The sequence below is a fragment of the Chenopodium album genome, chromosome 4 (assembly GCF_948465745.1).
Source record: "Chenopodium album chromosome 4, dcCheAlbu1.1, whole genome shotgun sequence".
Taxonomy (NCBI): Eukaryota; Viridiplantae; Streptophyta; class Magnoliopsida; order Caryophyllales; family Amaranthaceae; genus Chenopodium; species Chenopodium album.
In genome coordinates this window covers 67,613,995-67,640,604 of record NC_137837.1, presented here as the reverse complement: position 1 = coordinate 67,640,604, position 26,610 = coordinate 67,613,995, and the positions used below count along the sequence as shown (strand labels likewise).

Below are 26,610 nucleotides of genomic sequence, written 5' to 3'. Positions count from 1 at the left end.
ATGGACCACATAACTCTCTGATTTCGCCAACCGTTGTTTCATACTCTAAGCCACATCACTCTCTGAATATGCCGATCCTCGGGCCTTCCTTTCCCCAACCACCTTACTCATCAGTTACTCACCTTAAAGCCACCATCATCGACTCTCCCCTTAAAGTCGTCGTCCTCGCCCCTCACCTTAAAGTCGTCGTCCTCGCCCCCCGTCGGCCCTCCATGATGTATTCTTGCATATACTCCAACATCATTCACCGCCAAAGTACAATTAAATTCAAATTTACAATTCAAAATCTTTCATTTGCAAAATTTTCAAAGGAAATTTCAAAACTATCACGCGGGATCAAGTGGGCCAACTTCTTTCAGCCAATAGAAATATTTTCGCTTAAAAGGTGGCCCAGCCACCCAAGTCCACGTAAAACCTAGCCAATCCACTATTGTTAGGGTCGGGCTGAATGCCAAGTGTAGCTTAGATTTGTATTATGTTTTGTACTTGTATAATTGTTAGTTAAGGTTAATATGGATGTATTTTTTATCAAATAAATTAGAATACATATAGTAGATAACACAATGTACTAATGCATTTTTTCTTACAGAATCCCATGAGCCAAATGGCTAACCAAGGATCAACCCTTGGACCGCCCATGGGTTTGCCCTGATTGGTCCACGTGTCTAGGGTATTTTTACCATAAACAACTATTATTATGATTATTATTATTATTATTATTATTATTATTATTATTATTATTATAAAAAACCAACAATGTCATACAACTTACAAAAATTAGCTAAATTTTTACCTACACCCCAATACCCCATGGTAGGGAACATTATGTGCCCCCCCCCCCCCCACACACACACCCCCTTGGCGCGTCCCCCAATCACTCTCCTTTTCAATTGAAAATTTCCTGTAAATTTTTATAACATATTCATTTATGTACTAGTAAATGTTCATTTTTGTATCATTAGATTGTTCCTTTTTATAGCAAGGAGTTTTTTTTGTTCAAATTTATAAATTTTCTAAATTATATTTTCAAAAGTTTCTCTATAAATAAGAATGACAGCAAATTTATTTATAAGGATTATTGCGTTCAAATCATTTTTATTATAAAAAGTATTACATCATCAAATGTTCATTTTGTTTATTCATATTTCAACAGGTTTTCATTTTTGTATCATCAAATGTTCATTTCAAGAGCTATATGTAAGTAATATATTAAGATGTATGCAAATACCTACATACGTCTTATAATTCTATTTATTTAAATAAAATAATGTTAAAAAATAATGTCCAATTGAATTACAATAATAACACATTTTTATACTATTACATGTAATTGTTTCATTCCTAAGAAAAAAAAAATGTAATTGTTTCATAAACATGAAAGTGAACCATTAAATCCTAAATGTATATGTGTCTTGTTAAATGAACATTCTTTGTTACATTTGGTAAGTGGAATCATTCTCCTTGTTGTATGTTTATACCTTTTATTATTTTTTTGGTGTTTAGAGAGCCACAAGGGCGGGGGTGAGATTCGATCCCGAGATCTCCTAGAACCGGGAGGGAAATGTTATACCTTTTAATTCATACATAGTCTTATGATGTTTGTGTGTTTTCTCGATACACGTCTATTCTCAATATGTATATTGTCGTTTTCACCTTTCTTATTTGCTTAACCTGTGTAGTGGGAGATACATAATTCAATTGTTGAAAATGAACAAGTATTGAAATCTAAATAAACATCTTTCAACATGAAATGAACAAGTATTATTAGTCAAATAAACATTTTTCAATACGATGATGAACAAATTAAATTTAAATGGAACAATATTCAATATTGGTAACGAACAAGCACTAAAATATAAATCAAGATAACAACTTTTGATGTGAGAAATTACAAGTATTATAATTAATGAACATCTTTAGATTTAAGAATGAACATATTATAAGATTGCTAATGAACATCTTTCAACATATATAGAAGAATGAACAAGGAGTTAATACTACTAATTGGGAGCACTAAAGTTTGCAAAAAGTTTCACCGAAGGTTTAGAAGTTACAAAAGTTTCAAATAGAGTACTCAACCATAAGTGACTTACTAAAACAAGTAAACATTTGCAGGGGAAAAAAAAAGGGTACATACTAATGTTTGGTGTCCTTCAATAATAATTTTGGTAGATAATTAAAGGTAGGAGAGAAAAAAGTGAATTTAATTAAAAAGAACACCACCACTCCGGCACCACCAATAGCAGCCACAACTGTCAGCCCACATCATCCACACCAAAACCGCCAAACGCCTGCCTAAAACCACCCCCTCTCACCCCGAACCACCTAGAAACCACCCACACGCACCTCGAACAATCCTAAAACCACCCCCTCTTAGGCCGAATAGACCCAAAATCACCCTCTCTTAACCCCAACAACACCGAAACCACCTCCTCTCAACTCAAACCACACTAAAACCAAGCCCCTCTCAGTCGAATCACCAAAAACCACCAACACTCAACATAAACCACCCCAAAACAACCACCCTCACTCAGCCCCCAAAACAACCACCTTCACTCAGCCCCCAAAACCACTGACGTTCAGCCTAAACTAACCCAAAACTACTCGTACTCACCTAGAACCACATCAAAACCACCCCAAACTAGCCATTCACCCCTGAAACCATCAGATCTAAACAATTTTAAAAAGAGAGAGAGAGCGCGGGGGAAAGAAAGGAACACTCAGGTGACGACATTAAATATGGTGATGAGTAGCGACGACGTTGACGGTGGTGGTAGATGCAGCAGCAGTTGATGGTGGTGGTTAGATGCGGTGGTGACGACGACGATGGTGTTTTTGCCTTCGTGGGAGTTATATCCAGTTGAATGAATTTTTTGGATTGAATTGTTTTAATTTATCTTTTTATATACGAGTTAAATTAGGTGAAAATAAATGTTATAAGTTAGATTAGGAGTTTATGTCATTTTAGGACTTTTTGTGAATAACTACTTTATACATTTTAGTTTTTGTGAAAAACTATCTTATGAAAAAAAAATGTTTTAAGGAACTAATAAACACTAGATGTTGTAGGAAACTACCCTATAAAACACTTAGGGGGCATTTAGTTTGCAAACTGGTATGGGGTTGGAATCAGGAATGAAACCATAGTGGTATGAGTTTGGAACTTGATTCTTAATACCATATGTTTGGTATGCTTTTGGAATGCATTTTTTTTTAAAAATTTGATACCTAAAAATATGGGAATTAGCCAAACCCACCTCCCCCCTTAAGATCATAAAACAAACATAAGGTATGAGTTTAAACCATTTTAAACCCATACCTTATACCTTAATTATGTGAACCAAATTCCCCCTTAGTGTTATAAGAAGCTACCTTTTGCCAAATTATTACATTGAATAAGGGACGTTAAATGACCCATTTTCAAGCCTCTCTCTCCTCTCTTCTCTCTTTAAAACCCTAACTCCCATTGTTGAATTTTGAAGGGGCTTCTATTGGTTTTTACCGGTGGAAAGCCCCAATCGTTGTTTTTGTGTGTTTTTTTTCTCTTGTTTTAGGTTTATAATAACATTTCCTTTTCTAGGAGGAATATTTCTCCCTCAAAAGACAGGGTTTTTCTTATTCTTTAGGAGGATTTGGCTCATTCGAAAAACCGAATTTTTCCTCTCTTTTGAGGGAGGATTTGCTTTTTTATTTCATGGACTGCTATAGAGTTGTTTCATGGGTATAATTTTGTGCGGGATTTAAAAAGAGGTTGATATTTCAACAACAATCTACCGAATTAGACGGAAATTTTCTGCACAACTACAACACATCGATAGACCTCCTCGCCGAAGAAAGTTGTAATTCACAACGATATGAAAGAGGGTATAAAGAATGTACGATTTGCAACAATGATCGTTGTTTTGCTTACGTATGTTTTTATTTTATTCAATCATTATGTATTTGTTAAATCTAAATCTATTTGTAGATGTCGTATGACTTATTTTTGAATCAATTTTATTATTTTTAAATAAGACCTATTTTAATTTATTTTTTTTCTCCTATTCTTACCCAATATCTCCATAACCCCCTTCTAAGTTATAACTCCTAATTTCCCCCTTTTTTTTCTTTAAATAGTAGCAACTTACAGCATTTAGTTTTTATAAGGTAGTTTCTTGCAACACTTTATTTATAAGGTAGTTTTTCACAAAATTTGATATGTATAAAGACCAGTTCTAATGGTGAAACTCAAGTTTGAGTATTGAAATACAAAATGAATTGTTTCTACCTGTAATGGTGATACCCAACCTACTTCTCAATTTATCAACTCATGTAAAGTCTAATTCCCCAATGGTGAAACTCTCTAAAGAATACTAATGTCACTTTCAATTTATGGCCCACTAAATTCATATTGTACGTTTTTGTTTTTTTTTTTTTTTTTTTTTTTTTTTTTAAAAAAAAAACAGAAATAATAAAACTTAAATAAGTTACAAAATATATTATAATATTGATAAAGGTCACACTTTTTGTCAAATGAAACTCAAAGTTAAGTATCTAAACTTAACAAATTTCTTTTGGAGTTGGTATACTTATCGGTATATGAACTTATTAGTATACTTTATGATTTGAGTATGTGAACTTAGCAACTTTCTTTTAGAGTTTGGATACCAACTTATTAGTATACTTTGCAATAAATACTATCTCTCCTAAAAATACTTACTTGAGTCTCACCATTGAAGAGGATGTAAGGTAGTTTTGAGTACTCTATTTGAAACTTTTGTAACTTCAATACCTTCAGTGAAACTTTTAGATCATTTTATATGTGATTTTTTTATTGTTAAATATCTATATTACATAATGATTTTATTTTTTTTTTTTTTTAAATTATATACTACCTCCGTTAATTTTTATTTGCAACTTTGGAATATTTTATGTCTCACAAATAATACCTCAAAATTGCAAATAAAAGTTGTAGTAATAAAATACACATTAATACAAATCTAACAAAACCCAACTTAATATATTTCTTGTTTACAGATTATCATATACATAAGGTCAAAGTTTGATCAAATTAAACAATCAGCAGACCAAATCAGATAAGCAAAAATAAAGTAAACTAAACAAGCATTTATTTCTAACCTATATAGAAGAGGGTGGTATGGGGGAGCAATGATGCACACAACCAAAATAAAATGATCCATATCAAAGGAAAATCGCGAAAGTGTTGCACCCTCTTTTGTTAAATCAAAAAGAAAGGAAATGACCGATCTTTGTAAATTACATCGGTATATTTCTACAAATTCATTCGCAATAACATTTCTATCGCAACACGAGACAAGAAACTTCAAGTTTAAGATGCTTAGTTTTTCATCTAGACAATCTTTCAGCTCTTTATTAAAAATGCTATGCAGCTCCAACAGAGATTTTCTATCTAGGATGAATACAATCCATTCCTCAACATAAATTTTGTTATCATGGTGCTCTTTGCTCAACATATGAACCGGATATTCCAGAAGTGCCAAGGACTGTGACCTACAAGTGAGAAAGAAAAGTATAGTTGAATAATACTGAATTTGCAGTGTACATAAAAGTTATTGTAGAGAGGGATAACAGAAATCTGTCCTTTGTTAAGGCTCTTCAACCTTTCAACAGAAATCTTTATCAAATAGTTGAACATTTTCCGGTATCCACACCTACTATATCAGGTCTAAGATGTGAATTTATGGTCAAGTAAAGAATTTCATACAAATTTCCAACATCAAAAAAATTGGGTTTGAACAACAAACTCCTTTTCCCCCATTTACGTTCCGTTTGTTTTGACAGAAAACATTTTTAATGGAAAATCATTTTCCAAAGAAAAAAAAAAAATAATTAAATAAAAAAAATCAGTACAAAACATAATGGTTAAAAGCACTTTCCTTTGTCTGATAATAGGAAAGCTAATTGAGAATAAGGAGAATGTAGATGAAAGGGAGGGGGAGGATAGATGAAAGAAAATAGAGAAGTGAGGAGGGAATAGAAAAATGTGGCATACCTCTCCTAAAGGAAATGGTTTTCCTTCTCTGAAAAGTAATTTCCACAAATGGGAAAATCGTTTTCCACCCTTCAATAAAAAAAAGCCAAAATTTTTTGCAGAAATGTAGTATAATAATTTTCTATGAAAATGTTTTTATTAAAACATACAGAGCCTTGTAGTCAATTACACATCAATTTCATCATAAGACGATATTCAAATATCAATTATGAGGTTGAAAAAGAGGAGTTAAAAAACCTAAATGAATTGGAAAAAGTTTCTTTTTGGCACAATCATTCTCAGATACTTCTAGCTTAATAAGTTCCCAGCATATCTTGTATCACTTACATCATTATTATATGAAAGCATAATTATTATTATACTCTGAAGTCACAGCCTGAACGTTAGCTACTAGCTATAGAAACTAGACACACGCAATCTATCTATAACTTTATACTAAAGGCGAAACCAGGAATGACACATGTCATCTCATGATTAAAAACTTTCCCTCCAAAAGTTTTTATTTTTATTTTTATTTTTTTTGGGCCAAAGCTTCTTAAAGAAGCTTTTAATACAAACTATGCAATAATATTTCATTTCCTATTTATTTTTTTATACAATAATATGTAATAATACTATAATAGTTTGCTACAGTGTTACAAGGTTCGCGGTACGGAGGTGCGAATTGCGATCTGGTTCGTTCGTACCGGAACGCGGTACAAACGCGACTCAGGTCGTTTGTGGTCGCGACTCTAGATCTTGAAATTGACGACCCGATTTAGATTTCACAGACTGAGATTATGCTTTTGCGTTTTAGGGTTAAAGGTTGTTGACACTCGTGTTGAAGCTTCAAAAATGGTGGAGAATAAAGGTTGAAGACAAACATAGGAGAGAGGAGAGAGAAATCAGAACATTGGATACTACTTTTATTTTTTTATTAATAAATTAAGTGAAAAGTAGGAGAGACAAGTCAGAAAACTGAATGGCTTTTTAAATATAACAATTGGACCCACACTCTATTAGTTTCCTCTTTATTTTTATGACACCCACCCTTTTACAGTTTTACTTTCCCTTGGTTATTAAAGATATCAGATACGATTGACCCAAGGGCAATGCAGTATTTTTATTTTTGAGTTTTTCTATACAGTGCCCCTGAGGTATTGACTTTTCTAAGTTGTGCCCACCCATTTTCAAAATTCTACACTGTACCCCCAAAGTATCTTTAGTGTCTACGATGTAACCCTGCCCTAATCCCTCCGTTAACTTAAAAATAAAAAAATAAAAATAAAATAAAAAATAAAAAATAAAAAAAAACCCTAAACACCTCTCTCCTCCCTAAACACCACTACACCTCCGGCCGCACCACCGCTGCACCTCCAGCCGCACCACAGTCGCACCCCCAGCCGCACCACCGAGCCGCGCTCCTCTCTCCTCGACCCACCACCGCGCGTCACCACCTAGTGCACCACCAAAGAAAGTGTTGGAAAAGGCAAGGGAGGAATTCGAATTTGAAGTGAAATTTTGACAAATTGGTTTAGGGCTTTTATTTCATTGGATTCTAATTGCAAAATTAAGTTGTTAATTGTTGTTTTTGTTTTGAAATCAAAGAATTTGGTTTAAAATAATAGAAAACCCTAAGTTTTTCCCCAATTTGATTTTAATTGTTAAATCATCAATTTTGGTTCAATTAGATTGAGATTCAATACACAAAACTTGTTTTAATTGATTTTTCCAATAAAAATATGCACGAGTATAGTTCAATTGGTCGAAAATCTGGGCTTGAAGAACGAAATTTGGGCATGTCGCGCGCGGTGGTGCGGCTGGTGGGTCGAGAAGAGAGGAGCGTGGCTCGGTTGAGAGAGGAGAGAGGAGGGTGACGCGCGCGGTGGTGGGTCGAGGAGAGAGGAGCACGCGCGGCTTGGTGGTGCGGCTGGGGGTGCGGCTGGAGGTGTAGTGGTGGGTAGTTGTGAGGGAGGAGAGAGAGGTGTTTGGGTTTTTTTTTTTTTTTTTTTTAATTTATTTATTTTGAAGTTAACAGAAATTCAACGGTGGGATTAAGGTAGGGTTACATCGTAGACGCTAAAGGTAACTTGAGGGTACAGTGTAGAATTTTGAAAATGGGTGGGCACAGCTTGGAAAAGTCAATACCTCAGGGGCACTGTATAGAAAAACCCTTTATTTTTTCAAAATACAGAATATATACTTCTTCGTATTTCACATATATATATATATATATATATATATATATATATATATATATATATATATATATATATATATTTTCGTACCCATCGTACCGGAATCACCAAAGGGCAGCGTTCCGCGTATTCGTTTCCGTACCACATTTCGAATCGTACCCCGTACCTTGTAACATTGGTTTGCTATCTATAACTTTGTAATGTAATTCATAGTTATTTTTATTAGTCATGCATATATTATTCTCTCTGTTTTTTTTAGTGTGATAAATTTTTAAATTTTTTTTTGTAATTACAGAACTTTCATCCTATTTTGCAATTAGGTATAATTTTTTATAATTAAATAATAGTGTTAAACTAATGATAAATATTAAGTATTAAAAATTACCATGCATGGCACGGGACTTAACCTAGTTAAGCATAATAGTCATAAAGTAAAAGTCTCCAAACTCACACCAAGAATCCATCTCTCTAACTGGAGGATTTTCCTTGACCTATTTTTACAATTAACATGTCTCAGGCGATTATTTTGATATCTTTTTAGCAATTATAAGACTAATTAATTGTGCCCACAACTATTAAGCCACACTTCAATATTTCAGATGTACTTTGGCTTTACTAACCAGTTTACACAGTGGAACACACAAAATAAATGTCACTTCTAGATATCCTACATATTATTTTAGAAATCCAGGAATAGACAATAAGATAAAATGCTTTTCATACCTTTCCCCATTGAGAATCAAGACCACCGCACCTCATCTTTAAATGAATCATCCTCCTTCCCAACTCTGACTCTACTTTCTTCTTCAGATAGACTTCATCAGGTCCAAATGAATCCAGATACTTACTATAGCGATCATAAGCTGACTTCAAAGCCTGAGCATAGTGTTCTGGAAGAGGCTTCACATTCTACACAATAAAATGGGCATAATAAGACAGAAAACTCTACTTATAATAAGCCTGTATTTGATTATGTCCCATAATACCTCGCCACTCATTCCAACAAGGTCATCAATTGCCATTTTGAAGGTCTCAAGACTGCCGATGAACTCTTCAGATGCCTCAGCTGCACGGAATATGCTTTTCAAGGCCTCCTTGCCAACTTTGTCATCAGAACCTTCTGATAAGACTTTTAATGCATCCTTGATGAGAGAAGGTGGGAGTTCCCCCCAGTCTGCAGCCATGAAGTCCTTGAACACAGCTTTTATTTCTGAATCTTTTATGTCAGGCAAGGGAGCCACATCTTTACTGAAAGAACGGATGCTTCCAAATGCCAACCCAAAGGGGGACCTGCAATCTGTCCATAACATATAAGATTAAAAAGAACCAAAAGGAAAGGAATTGCATCAAATAAATGTAGTTATCATGGATTCATCCTGAGACAGTTATCATGGATTCATCTGAGGACTATGCGCAGCAAAAAAGACTAGGAATCAGAAATCTTGCAATGGAAACAGCAAAGGGTCACCAAATTCGAAACTATCGTATTAACCAATGACCTTGCTTCTTTCTTTACATAATAAAAAGTATCATTTCTTTTTTGACAATAAAGTTCTTTCAATACCTTCCTACATCAGTAAATCCACTGACACAACCCAGATAAGATGATAACTTTCTTCATTTGAAGAAGAAACAAAATATAAGTACATTCCCCAAGGCCCAGCAAGAAAACTAATAGTTTTTCGCCAAAGCTCTTTAAAATACAAAAGGATCAAAACCCAAAAACAATATTAATATCCAATGCTGTACAGATAAAAATAATCCCAGTGTCCATCTTGCTGAGGCACCAAAATAGCATAGCAAGATCTCAACAGTAAGGAACATAAGCAGCAAACGAGTAGCAGCTTAGAGAAATGGAAAGTACCATATCACAGAAGCTTACTATAAGAATCGAGTTTAATGTGACAGTGACACTATGCAATGAATGGCAACAAAATGCACAAATCCTACATTGCCTCCTAACTGCGGTAAGCTTTCTGTGTCCGATAACAAAGACAGGATGCTACTGTTACCAGAACCTGTGTACTGCAACAAGGCAGTAAAGAGCATGTTTGGGGATAGATATGGAGATGACACAGCATAGAAAAGTAGAACAATCTAGCTAGTTGAAGCCTGAAAAGTGAAAGTATAGAAGCCATAAATTCTTCTCACACGGTTCCAAAAAAGGCTTGATTTGACTATATGCTTGTCAATATGTAATTCAATCCTTAGAATGAAGCCCCAACCTTGCAACATAAGCATGCAAATTGAAGTATGGGCTAGGTATTTCTAAAATGGGAAAATAAGCAATGGAGCAGGGCAATGTTTACTATCCCAATTCTGGGACACCCTTATACCATTAAGTCAGCAACCATCATCCGCAGAGACAGTGGACAGTCCAAGAATCACGTAGAGTATTAATTAATGTTCTAGTAAAGATTACAGACATACAATACAAGATCTTACAACTAAATGACTACTTTACAAGTATATACAGCACTGTTGTACATAACATTTCGACTTATTTAACACAACAAACTGTATAGTCCCTCAATCAACTTCAGCTTGATGGGTGTAATACATCTTTCATAAATACTTCATCCGTAATAAATTAGTTGATACATTTTGACTTTTGACATCATTCAAAATTCTAGTTTGGCTAACTTTTGTGATTTATTGATAAGAAAAATCATCAACATGTGGAAACTTGTTAGATTTATTTCAATGTTTATTTTTAAACTATAACCTTTTTTTGATGTATTACAATGTTTTTAGTTTTTTCTTGTTGATCATTAGATATATTTAAGGTTAAAATGATGCATTGGCAAGCGAGACAAATGAAACATGTTGACCAAATTGAAACAAAAAAAACGACTTCTTGTTCCCTACCGTTCCATGATTAACAAAAAAACGACTTCTTGTTCCCTACCATTCCATGATTTTCCTTTACAAAGTAATCATGTTAAAGTCTTTTTATGCTATTAAAAAGTATTCCGAGGACATTGAGGAAACTAAATTCATAGAAATTCCCATTACTAAAAAAAAATTACATTGGCAATGAGTACGTCATTAGGACATTGAGGAAACTAAATTCATAGAAGTTCCCATTACTAAAAAAATTACATTGGCAATGAGTACATCAAGAAATGAAGATATCAATCCAAGAGTCCAAGAGTCTACATGATGAAAGATTGAATATGTAAAAACCATAATTGCCTTCAATGTTCATCACTCTATAACATTTATACTAAACCACAAGCTTCTTAAATATATTCCTTTATTCATAATAATTAAATGATGTGGGGTGGCCGAAGTTGAAATACTTTACGGAGCAGAAACATTGCAGAGGGCTAGAATGATTGTTTAAACATTACAACTCCCAACAAAAAAACGAATAATCCAATCAAAAACTTAGCTTACATCACAAAATAAGTTTAGTGCACTAATTTGAGCTTTATCTTAAAACTAGATTTTAAAAAAGTTACACTAAGAATTTTGCACTTTGTGCCAATCATCTATGATTAACAGATCAACAAAACTTTACCATTGATCCTAAAAATTTGCATCATTCAAGTTAAATAATAGTTAGAATTCTGTAATTTTCACACTAAATCAGATTCATCAAACAACATAAAAATTAAAACCAGGTGCTCAAAAACCAAAACCAACCTAGAAATTCAAATGAAAAAGAAAATAAATTACAACAGATCAATCAAAAAACCCAGAAAATCCCAAAAATCATTTTCAATGTTTAAACCCAGAATTCCAATAAACTCAAAATTAAATCAAAAAATTTCCCAGAAAAATAAAATCAAAACTAACAGTAATTGCAAAATGGATGAAGAAAGAGAAAGGACCTGATGAAGAAATATGATTGAACGGAGTTGACGAAGAGCGGGGTGAGAGATTGAAGAAGGAACGAGAAGATTGATGACGGTGGGAAAGTACGGAACGCCATGAAGAAGAGGAGAGAGAAGAGAGGCGCCTTGCTGCCACCCTCAACATCTTCGAGATGATTTGGATTTCCGCCTTTGACGGTGAGAGAAATTGAAGGGTTGGGTGGTGGACGGAGGTGCGTACCAAGGAGTGAAGGAGGAGAGAAAATGAGAAATGGGAGATTTGTAAAGTAAAAATACAACACTAAACTTGCCAAAGTTTGGGAATTAGGAGGAGGTGGAGGTCAAGGTTGATATTAGCGTTATAGTTAGCTATGTTCTGAGGACCTCTTTCGGTTTGATCTAATAAGGTAGTAGGGTTAGTGGATGGTAAATTAAGGGAGAGAGAATCTAAAACTAATAAAATTAGGTCTCATTTGTCAAAATACATGATTTAGATATTATAAAAGTTTTTCAAATAAGGAATTGAGCAAATATTTAAAAACGACCGCAAAAGAAAAGTGGAGCAAGTATTTAAAAACGGAGGGAGTAATAGCATTAATGAGTCAAATATGTAAACAAATATTTTAGGATATAAATGTCAAACTTTTATGAGATTAAATAACAAGTAAAGTATAAGATTAGTCCTTTATGTTTGGGGTTTGTTTGGATTTAGTCCTTTTAGTTTCAAATGGTTGAATTTAGTCCCTCAAGGCCTCAACCATAGGGGTGAGCAAAAATTCCGGGTACTCGAAATTGAAACCAGAACCGGTTAGGAACCAACGGGTCCAAAACCGGAATTGGACCCGGTGGTTCCAATTCTGGGTAATAAATTAAGGACCTGGTTATAACCAATTCCAATTCCAATTCTCAACTTTTTGAAACCGGAACCGGTTGGGTACCCGGTCACCTAATATATGCTAAACTAAATAAATTTTAAATAATAAAAATATGATGAATGTATCTAATTTGTAAATTAAAAAAGTATTATTAATACCCAACATAAATACAAATAGCTTAATGCATATATAAATATAAGTATTAAACACTAAAAATGAGCTTAACTAAAATAAGAATTATAATTTGTATTATATATTAACAATTTCATACATAAGTGGGTAGCCGGAACCGGAACCGGTACCAGGTGGTTCCAATACCAATTCCTAAATTTTAGGACCCGGTTGAACCAATTCCAATTCTGAATCCGAATTTTAGGACCCGGTTCCAACCAATTCCAAATCCGGATCTTAAACCCCTACTCAACCACCACTAAGGGTGGTCCAATTGCTGAGTGGACCAAACTTGAAGGAAACGTTTGCTTATTTGGCAATTGAACACCAAACATGAGGGAAACGTTTGATGACTTGGCTTTCAAACGTGAAACCTTATGACGTGGCGAAGAATATCAATAGGGAAGCTTCTTCTGCACGCTTTAGTAAAACAATTAACATTAAGGTAAGTGGGACACGTGGACCAATCACAAGTTGTTGAAGGTTACTAAGGTAAAATGATTTAGAATTAACCTTAGTAAGGTTTAACTGAGGTTACATTCGTGGGAAAGCGCGCTAAATGAGTGATCCATAGTTAATTCAGTATTTACAAAAATCATTTCTCACCAAAAAGGTTGCGCCCTTTCATCTCCTTTCCTCTGTTTCAGAAGAGAAGCACTCCATTTTTAAAGCTTCAAAGAAGGCGAATCATCACTTTGATTGTCGTTTTGGGGTCAATTTGAAGTATTCTGCAAGGTACATTGCTTAGTCTCTAAGTGCGCTTCTTTTTTTTCGAAATTGTGATGATCATTATATGGGTGTTGTTAGGGTTTACTCGTTGTTTGATGATTAGTTGAATTTAGTAGTCAATTTTGTGGATTTTGGTTTACATTTAAGTTGTTTATTTGTGTTTTGTTAGTAGATGATACAAATGAAATTGAATTATGACTTTGATGTTGATTTGAAACCCTAGAAAATCTGTTTAAGTTGTGTAAATAACAGGGGTGTTTGAATTGTTTGTATAGTCATTCACACTTGGTTTTTATTATTTAGGATTACCCATGGCCAAACTTCATGAACTTCACCCACTGTTGTCCTTGTCTGACGTGTTAGTTGTGGAAGTTTTCTCTCGTCTGAGAGACCCCAAGGACAGTGAGTGTATAACTAGCGTGTGCAGGGGTTGGAGAAGGATTGCACGACATGGCCTTGATGAAACCCACCCTGTGTTGTCCATGGAGGAGATAATGTGCAAGAATGTGTTTCCAAGACTTAATGACTAGGCTGGGAAGCAAGTGAAACTGGTGTGCAAGGATTGGAGGAGGATGTGGTACAAGAGGAGTATTGTCCTTCTATAGTCAACCAAGACACTACCACCAAGAAGTGGGCCTTGGAGTCACTGGTTGATGGTGATGGTTCTGAATTATGGCTTGGGATGAATGGGGAGTGGTGGGCTTACTTTGATGGGGTTTCCCTTGTTGTTTGGGGAAGAAGACTATTGAGAAGGGGTTGGGGTATTGGTTGGGGTAGGGGTAGGTGTAGTTTTTTGGTAACAATGTTAGGATATTGGCCATGATGTGTTTTTGGTTACTGGCCTTATGAATCACTGCAGATTAGGGAATTTTTTTTGTGCATTGTAGGAAATGATTTGTACTCTTTTGAATTGCATTGGTTGTGATTGTAGATGACAATGTGATTGGAAGTTGTAACACATTGTCGTATCAATCACAACACTTTTGTAAGGATTGAAAATTATTATATATCTATGAAAATGCAGTTTGTTATTAATTAATCTCTTTCATTATTTATGTTGAGCACTGTCATTTATATGTTGTTTTATAATTGTGTGCATCTTAGATTGTTTATGGAGTTGAATGCTTATTTGGTTGTTCATCATGGTGGGTATTGGCAGCTTGGTACTCAATCTTCATATTTGGGTGGGAGAATTAATGTGTTTGATAATATACCTGAAAATGTTGATGGAGCCTATGTGAAGGAGTTAATTGTTAGGTTGGGGTATATGATGACATTGTTAAGGTCCATTTCTTTGATCCTAGGAAGGATTTTAATAGTGGCATCAGATATTTGGGATTTGAAAGAAACATATGTGATCCTTTCTTGGATTTACTCATGGAATACAAACTCATACACATATACACTGAACATCAAGAAACCAGTAGATCTGTGATTCATAACATGGGGAAAAGGAGTGGATTAATGGGGTTACTTCAAGGGGGGTGTGATTTTGATCCATTTAGTGATGGTTACCATAGTCTTAGGCACAATGAACCATATATAGACTATGACACAGAAGTTACTGATGAGGAGGATGAAGAAGCTATGAAAGAAATGAAAAATCCTATAAAGAGGAGGTAGAGATGTTGAAAAAGGTTGCTGCATCTAAAGGTGTTGTTGATGTTAGAAGTGATTTTGAGAGATTCAATGACCTTGACAGCCCTGTGGAATCAAATGATGAAGCTGATTGTGGATATCTTGTTCCGCCAAGACAAGTACAGTGGAGTGAATCCAACCACAATGAACAAAGTGATTCTGATTTTTACCTTGGACAAAAATTTGTGAACCCAACTGCATTTAAAATGGCCCTAAGGCACTAATGTGTGTCTCAAGGTAGGAACATGCCTTTTAGTAAGAATAATAAGAGTAGAGTGGGGGCTGAGTGTGAGCACAAGAGTAAAGGATGCCCATATAGGATTTGGGCTTCATGGACTAAAGACAAGAATTATTTTTCTGTTTAATCATATGTTAGGGAGCATACATGTGGTAGAACTCACAAGGTGAAGACAATGTCTTCTTCATGGCTTGCTAACACCTACCAGAATCAGTTTGAAGTAAACCCCTACATGAGGTTGCATGATATAATGGATTGAGTTTGGTTAGATTAGGGTATCAGAATTACTAAATACATGGCTTTTAAATCTGGGAAGAGAGGGCAAGGTCGTATACTTGGTGAGTATAAGGAACAATATGGTCTGTTTCCAAGGTATGCACAAGAGATGTTGAGAAGTAACAGGGGGAACACTATGAAGTTGAAGTTGAATGGTCAAGTGTTTGATAGGCTGTACATTTGCTTTGAAGCTTTAAGGAAAGGTTTTTTAAGTGGTTGTAGGCCATTTATTTCACTGGATGGGTGTTTTTTTAAAGCACCTTATGGGGGCCAGCTTTTGGTAGCAGTTGGGAGAGATGGGAACAACCAAATGTTCCCAATAGCTTGGGCAGTGGTGGGGGTTGAGAGTGCAGACACTTGAAGCTGGTTTTTGAGCCTTTTAAAAACTGACTTAGGTAGTCTTGAAGGTACAGGGTACACAATTATTTCTGATTAGCAAAAAGGATTAGTTGGGGCAGTGGCTGAAGTTTTCCCTCAAGCAGAAACAAGAGTGTGTGCAAGACATGTGTACTGCAATTTTAGAGGTGTGTTTGGGGGAAGTCTTGAGCTTAGGAAACAGTTCTGGATGATAGCCAAAAGCAACACAAAAAATGATTTCCTTACAAGGATTGAGGGAATTAGAAAACTGTCAAATGATGCTGCTGAAGACCTTATGAAGAGGAATCACAAGAAGTAGTGCAGGGCATTTTACACTCCTCTATCTTGTTGTGATAGTGTAGAAAACAATATGAGTGAAGTGTTTAATGCATTCATACTGAAATTCAGACTCAAAACAATCATAACAATGTTGGAAGACACCAGAGAGAGTTTAATGGAAAGACTTCACAAAAAGAGAGATATGATGAAAGAAGCTGACATGTCACTATGTCCTAGATTCACCAACAGTTAGAGAAACACAAGATTTGGGCAAGAGGGTGGATTGCTTTTTGGGATGGTGGCTTCTGTTATGGTGTTAGGGAAGGGGCAACACAAACAAAGTATGTTGTCAACTTAGCCCACAGGACCTGTAGCTGCAACGCATGGCAACTCAGTGGTGTACCATGCAAGCATGAAATTGTAGCTATATATATGGAACATAGTTGAGCAGCCTGAGGCATATGTGAATGATTACTTTAGAAAGTCAACCTATGCATTGTCACACCAGTACTTGTTAGAGCCACTCAGTGGCCCACAAGAATGTCCCACTTCAGATCAGTCAATCTCTGCACCACCCCTCAAAAAAGTTAATCACAGACCTAAAAAAAATAGAAGGCAAGGGGTAGGAGAAGTCTCTATCAAAGGGAAGGTAATTAAGAAGGACAGGGTTGCCTCAACAATGCACAATATGTGGAAAAAGAGGTCATAACAAAAGGTCTTGCAAGAATGCACCAACAGAACAACACTGCACTACTTCTTCTTCAAGGGAAGAACCAGTTCTAAGTGAAGCTACCACAACAGAAGTCAGTGCATCAGACAAGACCAGCAAGAAGAGCCAACATCAACAATGCACAAATTTTGGACTTCTAGGCCATAACAAAAGGTCTTGCAACAAAGTAGTTAAAGTGACCCTTCTGCAACTACAAGCCACATCACTTCTATCCCTATGCACAACAAAGTTGTTGGAGTGTACACCTATCCCAATGGATTTCAAAGGATTGCAACAGTGAGTATTCTGTTCCTAATTGACTGTTTTGTCACAATTTTCTGTTTCCTATAATATGTATAACACACTTTCTGCTCACTCTTTACAACCATGCACCAATCCTAACCCAGCTCATCAAAGACCAGCAGCTTTCTATTCTGACTTTGAATGGGAGCAAACCATTTACTCTATTTTCACAAGAGTACCTTCTATCACAGTCTCAGCCTGAATAGAACTCCCAACACCAGCAAACTATTTCAGCCCAAGAATTGCAAAATCAAGCTAGAGCAAAACAATTGGAAATATCAAACAAGAAACATTAAGGTACTTAGCATAAGACAATTTCTCATTCATTTATATAAGTCAATACATAGAGTACCATTATTATTCCAACTAATAACTAATTTAAAATTTTTCTAATCACAAAAACAGAAACAAACAGTAGTAGTAATGCAGTTAACACCCACACTTCACACTTAAACCCTATAGAAACCCTTCCCTTTTCCCTTTTCATCTTCAGCATCAAATACTCTGTCTGCATCTTCCTTGCATAGTCCTTTTCTTCATTCATCTTCTCCCTTAAGTGGTCAACATCAGCAACTAACCTAATATCACATCTCTCTGCCAGTCAATCTCCCTTCATCAAACCACCACTTGAAAACCCTGCATCCCCTTCTGTTTGTGTGTGCATTGTAATCAGGACATGCCATGAACCTCCTTCCTGGGTTGTCTTTAGTCCATGATCTATACTAGTTCTTGTCAATGACAGACCACCGTGGCAAGTAGTACCACTGCCAAATGAACCCCTACTACTACTAGACATTATCAAAACTAACTAGATTTTTTTTTTTCTCTCAAGGCTGAATTGTTCAAGAATTCCACAGAGGAACTACTTCAAGCAGCAGATGAATTTTTGGTGATGGTCCGACTATTTTTGGTGTTGAAGATGAAGACTATTATATAGCCATGTTGAACTCTAAAGGCTAGTTTTTGAATACACACAGAATTTCAGTTATTTTGGCTGTTAAAAATGCATTTACTGAAGTCCTTTAAGTTTAAACAACTTTTTTTTTTTATGAAGAAGTCATCAAAACTACCTCAATTAAGTATAATCAGCAATAATTAAATCAGAGAAATGCCTTCAGCTCCTTTATGTTTTGCTTACTCCTCTTTTGCAGGTCCCTAAGGTTTCACGTTTGAAAGCCAAGTCATCAAACGTTATCCTCATGTTTGGTGTTCAATTGCCAAATAAGCAAACGTTTTCCTCAAGTTTGGTCCACTCAGCAATAAGACCATCCTTAGTGGTGGTTGAGGGACTAAATTCAACCATTTGAAACTATAGGGACTAAATCCAAACAAACCCCAAACATAAAGGACTAATCTTATACTTTACTCAATTAAATAACACTAATGAGAGTAAATAAATATTTAAAAAAATATAAGGAAATTTTAACAAGAACACACCAACCTTTGCTTCGTTCTCTCAAAATAAACCAACTTTAAAATCTGCTTAAAATAAACCCAAGTTTATACTTTCTTTTTCTCCCGTATCAAATCTAGCAGGTCACTTATTCTATTATACCTTGCTCTAATCCACGTGTCATGTCCTCATTTGTTAATTTTTTTTAAAACAAAATTGATAATTAACAAAAATTCTGTATTGTTCTTGATTCTGTATTGGGCCCACCCCCTTCTCAAACTCGAACTTATCCTTGATCTCCCATTTAGATCGAGTAGCAATCTTTGTTGAATTCATAATGCAGTTCGTACGTTTTAGCTTTCTTGGATATGGTATGTTGATAGTCAGCCACCCAAACCTCTTTTTTCTTGTTGTTTGATTGCTTCTTTTTGCCGGCCGAGTCGTGCTGAGAAAAGGGTTTCGTCTCAATGCCCTTGGCCGGCTCTTCCGCTTTAGTAAGCGAATAGAAATTTGATGCCTCAATGTATGACTCGGCCTCTCGCAAGATGTCTACGTATGTCCAAATCTTTAACCTGATCAGATCAAACTTGAAATCATTGTGCCTTAATCCTTGAAGAAATTTCGAGTAGGCAATTTCATTCAGCAAATTCTGAATTTATGCTTTCTCCATATTAAACCTTTGGACGTACGAATGCAACCCGTCTTTATTTTCTTATTGAACAATAGTTTCCAAGTTAAAACTAGTCTTCCGAGGTGATATTTGTAGGAGAAGTTTCCAACGAACAACCAACTTAGAGTTGTGAAGCAATTTATGCATCCAGCCGACAAACTGTTGAACCAGTTTTGGGCCACACCCTTGAGAGTGGCAGGGAAGCATTTGCACCAAGTGGCATCATCCACATTTTGTAAGTACATCAAGTTCCTATACGAGGAGATAGGCTCTTCAGGGTTGCTCGTACCATCTTAGGCACCCACAAGTATGCTTTTAACTTTTACTAGATATGGAGAATTGAAAATTTCTTAAGAAAATGAATCGAAGGCGGCTTGTCACCTAAAGTCAACAGGCGCATTTACCAATCAAGAGGCTAAGGTTGAGTGTCTGGTCCGGCCAGGTAAGCTACCTGGTCGTACAACAAGCCATATTGCCCGTTTGAGATAAGGTCATACTGACCGTTAGAGTAGGCTGGCCATATTTCCCATTTGAGTAGACGGCAGAATTACATCGTAATTATGGGGTACTTGAAACTAAGCTGGTTGAGATAAGGGAACTGGAGTTTGAGTGTGGTAGGCTTGACTTCTATTTGTCCTGTCCGAGCTGGTATACTTGGAGGGGGAATGGTTTGACAATTCATCCGGAATGGTAAGAGTGGTGGTCGTATCCAAGTAGTAGGACTGGTCAGCCCGCTCCTACCACTTCTGCTTGAGATAATCCCTAGCACCCTTGAAGCGTTTGGATGGTTAGTTTGGTTGCCTGAGTGGCTGCCTAATGTCCCCCCTCTCCACCGAATTCGATTTCTCAAGGAGTCTCGACCACTTTGTCCTAGGCACCCTAGGGGACCTCGGTTGCCTCCTAAATGGGGTAGCTCTTGCATCCTCAGTATTAGCCACTTTTCCATGGGGTTTCTTTTTAGTGCCCTTTCCTTCTTTGTTGGGCGGCTGCCTAGAAAAAGAGGGTAAAATTTCCTTTTGGAACTTGGGCAAAGTTTCTTGTAGAGAGCCGGCCATCACAAGAGGATCCTCGACCTCATGGAATGAAGCGATCAATGGGTCATTGTTGTTAATATTAACCTCAATATTATCTGCATTTCTGGCCTGACCAAAACCGGGTGTTTGACCATCTTTAGCAATTCAGACGTGTATCCCCACATACAACGCCAAATGTTATGGGTTTTTTGGAATCTCTCGGGATATAGGTCATGAGTATGTCTAGATAACTGTATACACCCAAATGTGTCTCCCTAAAAATAAACCCAGTGATGAATACCTTTCACGTCATTTGATTATCGAACGAGGTGAAAGTGTGGAAAGTCTAATGATGAGGATGTTTTTATTAAAATATTTCTCTTTCTGTTTTCTAAAAATATTTCTTTTTCTTACTCCTATTTATGAAAATAGCCAGTCCAATTTGGTTTGGTCCATAATAAAGGTCCAATAATAGTGTAGTAGGATTGGGCTCGAAAAGAGCTTTCTAATGATATATTTGTAAGGAGGGTGTTCCCATCATAAGGGGATCCTTCCTTAGATGCCCATTGACCCTTTAAAAGCTTAGGAATTTACACTTGTTAAGGTGTAGTAGGATTTGAATTCCTGACTGTATGGGGGACCTTGAATTAGAATTGATCTTGTCATCACGCTTTTTTTTAAGAAACAAGTAGGGAGTCGCCAATGAGTTTTAGGAAAACTCATAAACCTCGTTCATGCCTTTCTCCCATGGGGAGTTCATGGGATAATTAGCATGAATCGTAAGTTTAACCATGCCCAAATTGGTCTACATAAACCAGAAATGAGTTCGGGAGCGAGGGTACTAAAATAACGTTCCTTTTAGGGAGGAATTGCTATTCTAGCCCTAGTGCGACCTCTACTAGCTCTTCCTTTTTCACAATTTCATCACCAAATAATATATGCAACGTGATACCTAAAACTAAGTTAGTGATTTTATTTACACGCATTAATCATGTAGGAATTACATTGAAAAACTCGTTATTCTTATTTAATCAATATTCGTGAAAGAACAATAAATAAACAATATTCACTTTGTCTTAAGTGATAAAACAATTAATTATTCAAATTCTAGTCTTGATTAATGAAAAAGTACTATGTGAATTAATTTATTAAAAGTTTGTTTAAAGTGATCAAACAACACTATTTATTCAATCAAAGTTATTTAAATAAGGAAAAGTGATTTATCTAAGTGCTCAGGAAACTAACCGTTCTTCTTTTATGTAAAATCTCCATTTAATGTGTTTATGGACTTTCTTTCTTCTTCGTACCTCCAAGGACTTCAATGGATTCAATTAGGGTTGGAAAGTATTTGGGAAGAAAGAAGAAAAAGTAGTATGATAGTGTAGACACCCATTTGTGTCTCCCCAAAACCAAACCCAGTGATGAGTACCTTTCACGTCAAATCATAACCGAATGAAACGAAAGTGTGGAAAGGTCTAGTGTTGCAGAAAGTTTTAATTTCTTTTCTCTTCTCTCTGTTTTTGAAAACTTATTTTAAGAAAACAGCCAATCCAGTTTGGTTAGTCCATGATATGGGTCCAATGGTAGTGTAGTAGGATAGGGCTTGCAAAGACCTTTCCAACGATATATTATAAGCCCAATTCCGATGAATATTGAGGAAGTTATGGCCAATTTACTAAACTAGGCCCGGTTTGAGCTTTATGTATGGCCCAATGATCTAGGGGAGGGCCTAATATGATTTATCATTCCTAATGCAATTAGGAATGGTTTTAGTCTTCTAGAAGGTTCTTTTCATTCCTAATTCAATTAGCATTGATAAATTGACTTTTGTTGACTTTTCAGAGTTTTAATCAATATCAAATAGCATTTTCGAAGAAATTATATTATTTTATCCTCCAGTACGGTAAACTTATCGGATTTTCGAAAACGCGTTGGAATCAGGCTTGGCGCCTAACCCCAGGCCTTGGCGCCTGGCGCTAGCCATTGGCGCCTTGCGCTAGTGTTGGTGCCTGGCGCCAGCCAGCCAGGGTTGGCGCCAGCTCTGTTTTCTGAGCGTCAGACTCTGTTTTGTTAATTTATCTTTTTTGGCTGATTTTCTCTATAAATATCGTATTTAAAACTCCGTTTTCATTCACCGATCATCTAGATTTCATCAATTCTTATTTCAATTCACCAACTCTCATTAAGATTTTCTTGATTATTCTCTCTCTCTCTCTCTCTCTTTTTCTAAACTAGCCTTTTCTCAAATATAAAATTCCGCATTCACAAGATCTAGAAACACCTAGCCATATTCGAAGTTGCCTTCACCCTAGACGTGAAAGGTTTAATTTATGAGGGTTTGGTCCCAAATCTCTCTTTCAATTATTTAATTTAATTGTTTGTTTATTATTTTCCCTGAAGTTACTAACGTGTGTATTTTGTTATTAGAAAGAGGTACGAGGCATCAAAGTAAGTGCTTTAATTGGTTTATTGATATTATGATGTAGAAATCATGTTTATATTGTTATTATGATATTCCTAGTATCATGTCTAGGGCAATTTTAATATTAAATATGATTGCTATGATGCTTCCTATGTTCTTCATAATATTTATGAATGTTAGTATCATGTTAGGATTAAAGATTTGATTTTTATTGCTTAGTGACATGCTAGGCTTTGTTATTAATCTTGTTAGTATCTGCCTAGGATCTTGCTATTATTATTATGCTTTAATATTAACATGAACATGATTATGATTATAATTATTATAATTTATGATTATGATGATTATGAATATTATTATTATTATTATTTTGATGATGATTATTTTATCTATGATGATTATTATTATGATTATAATTTTATTATTCATGATTTATTATTTATTATGTTGCTTGATATTATTTATTTATTTATTGCTTGATCACACCTTTTATGCATGTTTAAAGGGAATTGGTATTTGTAATCACGCTTAATAAGATAATTAATAATCTTGTTAGGTTAATATGATTATAATTTCAAGTGATCGCCAATAATAGATTTATTTGTGCATTAAATTCAACCAACATAGATTAAACAGGTTTAGGGTTAACCTATTGATTGCATGTTAATTAAAAAGCGCACATGAATACGATCAGAATAAAGTAGAGGCCTATTATTAGGGCAGGTTCAATCTCTTTTAGGTTGGATTTGTACCTTCATCCCCGAACCCTAATTTGGTTCTTGACCTTATGGAGTTGACGATCTCTTGGATCGTTAAGGGATGTAACCTTCACCTCGTGAACGGTTTACAAGTTTCTAAAAAACTTGTTGGCGACTCTTTTGCTCTATCTTCTTCCCTTTTGGACGCCACCGTACTTTAATGTATGATCACAGTGGGGTTCAAGCTAGTGGGATTTTAAAGGCTTGAAATTATTCCATACAAGTTTTGGCGACTCCACTGGGGAGGATTTCGATTTTAATTCCTGAATTTGTTTCGGCAATGATTTAGAATGAGTGGATGAGACTCGAAAAGTTCTAAGTATTTCATGTGCGTAATTTTGATTAACATTATTGTCATATGCATAAAAAAGATCTCATTGGAAAGACCATCCGTAATGAGTTAAAAACATAGGATTTACACGTAGGAAATTTGAGGAATGTCTTTCACAACTAGGGCTGAAATAACACCGCGCGAAACTGGAAAATTTTATCGAGCATAGCAAGCTGCTGAGGCATGTGGGAAGTAGCGTCAGGGGCCAGAGCTTGGCGCCAGCATTTTAGTCGTAGCGCCAGACGCCAGTATTGGCGCCAGGCGCTACAGTTAAAACCTGGCGCCAATCTCTGTTTGCTGGCGCCAATTTCCCCCAATACCGAGCCAGAAATATGCGTTCTAATTTCGACCGGTTTTTCGTATTGTTTGCTCGATCCTACTTCCTGATTGAACTTTTTCTCACTTTTCTGAAACCCATATGTGTTCTACATATGGACATAACCCTCTGGGAATTCATGCTCCATCTACCCGATTGAACGCTCTGTGCAACAAAGGGTACATCCGAGATGTTGAATTCACCAAACCATGGAAGCGAGTTTTTTCTAAAACTCACGGTGTCCCATCCACTCGCGCCAACCCTTCACGGTTAGGCTTCCGGGCGGTGCATCCGGACAATTAACCATGGACCCTTTTTGACTAAACCATATCCCGAACTTTAGAGAACTAGAGCCATGGTTAGGTTGCGAACTCATTGGATCATGTTGTGCCTACTTGACCAATTGTGCATTATTTGTTGTGCATATATATTCCATGTTTCTCTTAACCGTTTGTTGACTTGTGTTGAGACTAAATAAATAAATGACTTAAAGAACTTTGCCTAATTAATTAATTAATTTATTAATTTGAGTCAATAAAGTCTAATTTTTTAATCAGAATTGACCTAGTACGACTTTATGCATACCCCAGTTGACTAATAACACTGAAAAACAGTCCTAGACTGAAGCTCCAATATTGGCGCCAAGGTCTGAGCTGTAGCGCCACACTATGGAGTGTAGCGCCTGACGACAACTATGTTGTCTGGCGCCAAGCTCCACAGTGTGACACCAATCCTGTCGCTTGGCTGACAGTTCGGATTATTGGTCGAGTCATCACCTAGGGTCTAATTAATCAGTCTTTTGTTTAATTCGGTTAATTTTGCTGTCAATAATGTTTAATTTAATCAATGATCGAGTTTAGAAACTAAGTCCCATGGTCTTACACAAGAGTCCAAGCATGTCACTTACACTCAACGCACACACCAATACACATACTTTGACCATGATTAAGTGAGTCTTGTGTGCGCGTTATTCCGTTATTTTTTTTAGGGGGGTAAGTCGGATATTAATCCTCTAATAAAAAATAATAATACCTAGTTCCCTAAAAATATGTACATTATTTTTGCCAAAAATATGCACCCCTTTTCTTCTTCTTTTTTCCCTTAAAATAAACCATAAAGTCAAGTTGATTCGAGTCAAGTAATTAAAACGCAAAATGGTTTAATTTACAGCGCGTGGTTAAGAAAGGAAGGACGATTAATCAAAGATAACCTCTTCGTACAAGTCCAACTTTTCGACAAACCTATAGCTCGCAAGAGGAAAGCTAGGGTTATAATGGCAACTCAAGAAGAAGTCAATGATCTTAAGAACCAACTGGCTACTGTGACTGAGACACTGAAACTTCTCGCACTTAGAATCGATGATCCCGTGAAGCAACAACAAATGGACCTCATGCAAGAGAGTTTAAGCAAGTTGTCTAGCGACTATAAGTTTCAAGAGCTTACATCACAAGGGGTCTCGGTGGACAAGGATCTTCTTCCGCAGAAGTTCAACGCCAACGACATCCCAAAATTCAGAGCAATTGACAACCCTTACTTCCATTTAAGAGCATTTGAAACAATAATGAGTATCAAGGGTATCGATAAGAAGGTCTTCCCTTCTCTTTTCTCACTATCTCTCGAGACCGTTTGCCAACAATGGTTCTTTTCTCTCGAGAAAGAAAAGACCTCTACCTGGGAGTCTATAGCAAACGCTTTCGTTGATAGGTACAAGTGCAACATTCAAGTCGAGACTGACCATAGAGAACTTGAAATCCTCAAGCAGAAAGAGAATGAAGGCTTCACCTCTTTCTTTAACAAGTGGAGAGAAGCCTCAGCTAAGATGATTGAGGTGCCAAGTGAAAAAGAGTCTGTGAGACTGTTTATCAAGAATCTCCAAGAAAAATATTCCAAGCATCTTAAATATCAAAATAATCTTCATACCTTCAAAGCCGTTTATGACATTGGGATCAATATTGAAGATGACTTGTCTAAGTCAAAAGCTGCCAACAATAACTCCAACAGTGGCTGGAAAGGAAAGAAGAACGACAATCCTTCTTCTTCCAAAACCGCCCACTCAAATAATGTTAGCATCTTTAATTTAGGAGAAGTTCTTGCCATGAACAACCAAGGACAGAAGAAACCATT

At 35.9% G+C, this 26,610-nt stretch overlaps 1 protein-coding gene across 2 annotated transcripts; it reads right to left on the bottom strand.

The window, feature by feature from the left end:
- Window positions 1-5,181: 5,181 nt before the first annotated feature.
- On the bottom strand, window positions 5,182-12,321 carry LOC145629223 (succinate dehydrogenase subunit 5, mitochondrial-like). Of its 2 annotated transcripts, none has more exons than XM_081681768.1 (4): window positions 12,024-12,321; window positions 9,177-9,484; window positions 8,914-9,099; window positions 5,182-5,511 (listed from the first exon to the last, which is right to left on the bottom strand). In XM_081681768.1, the coding sequence occupies exons 1-4, from the start codon at window positions 12,172-12,174 to the stop codon at window positions 5,452-5,454; spliced, it is 705 nt and encodes a 234-aa protein (XP_081537894.1). In that variant the 5' UTR covers window positions 12,175-12,321; the 3' UTR covers window positions 5,182-5,451. The 2 variants fall into 2 exon arrangements, with proteins under 2 accessions (XP_081537894.1, XP_081537893.1); XM_081681767.1 differs by having other exon boundaries at window positions 9,177-9,487; window positions 12,027-12,316.
- Window positions 12,322-26,610: the final 14,289 nt, after the last annotated feature.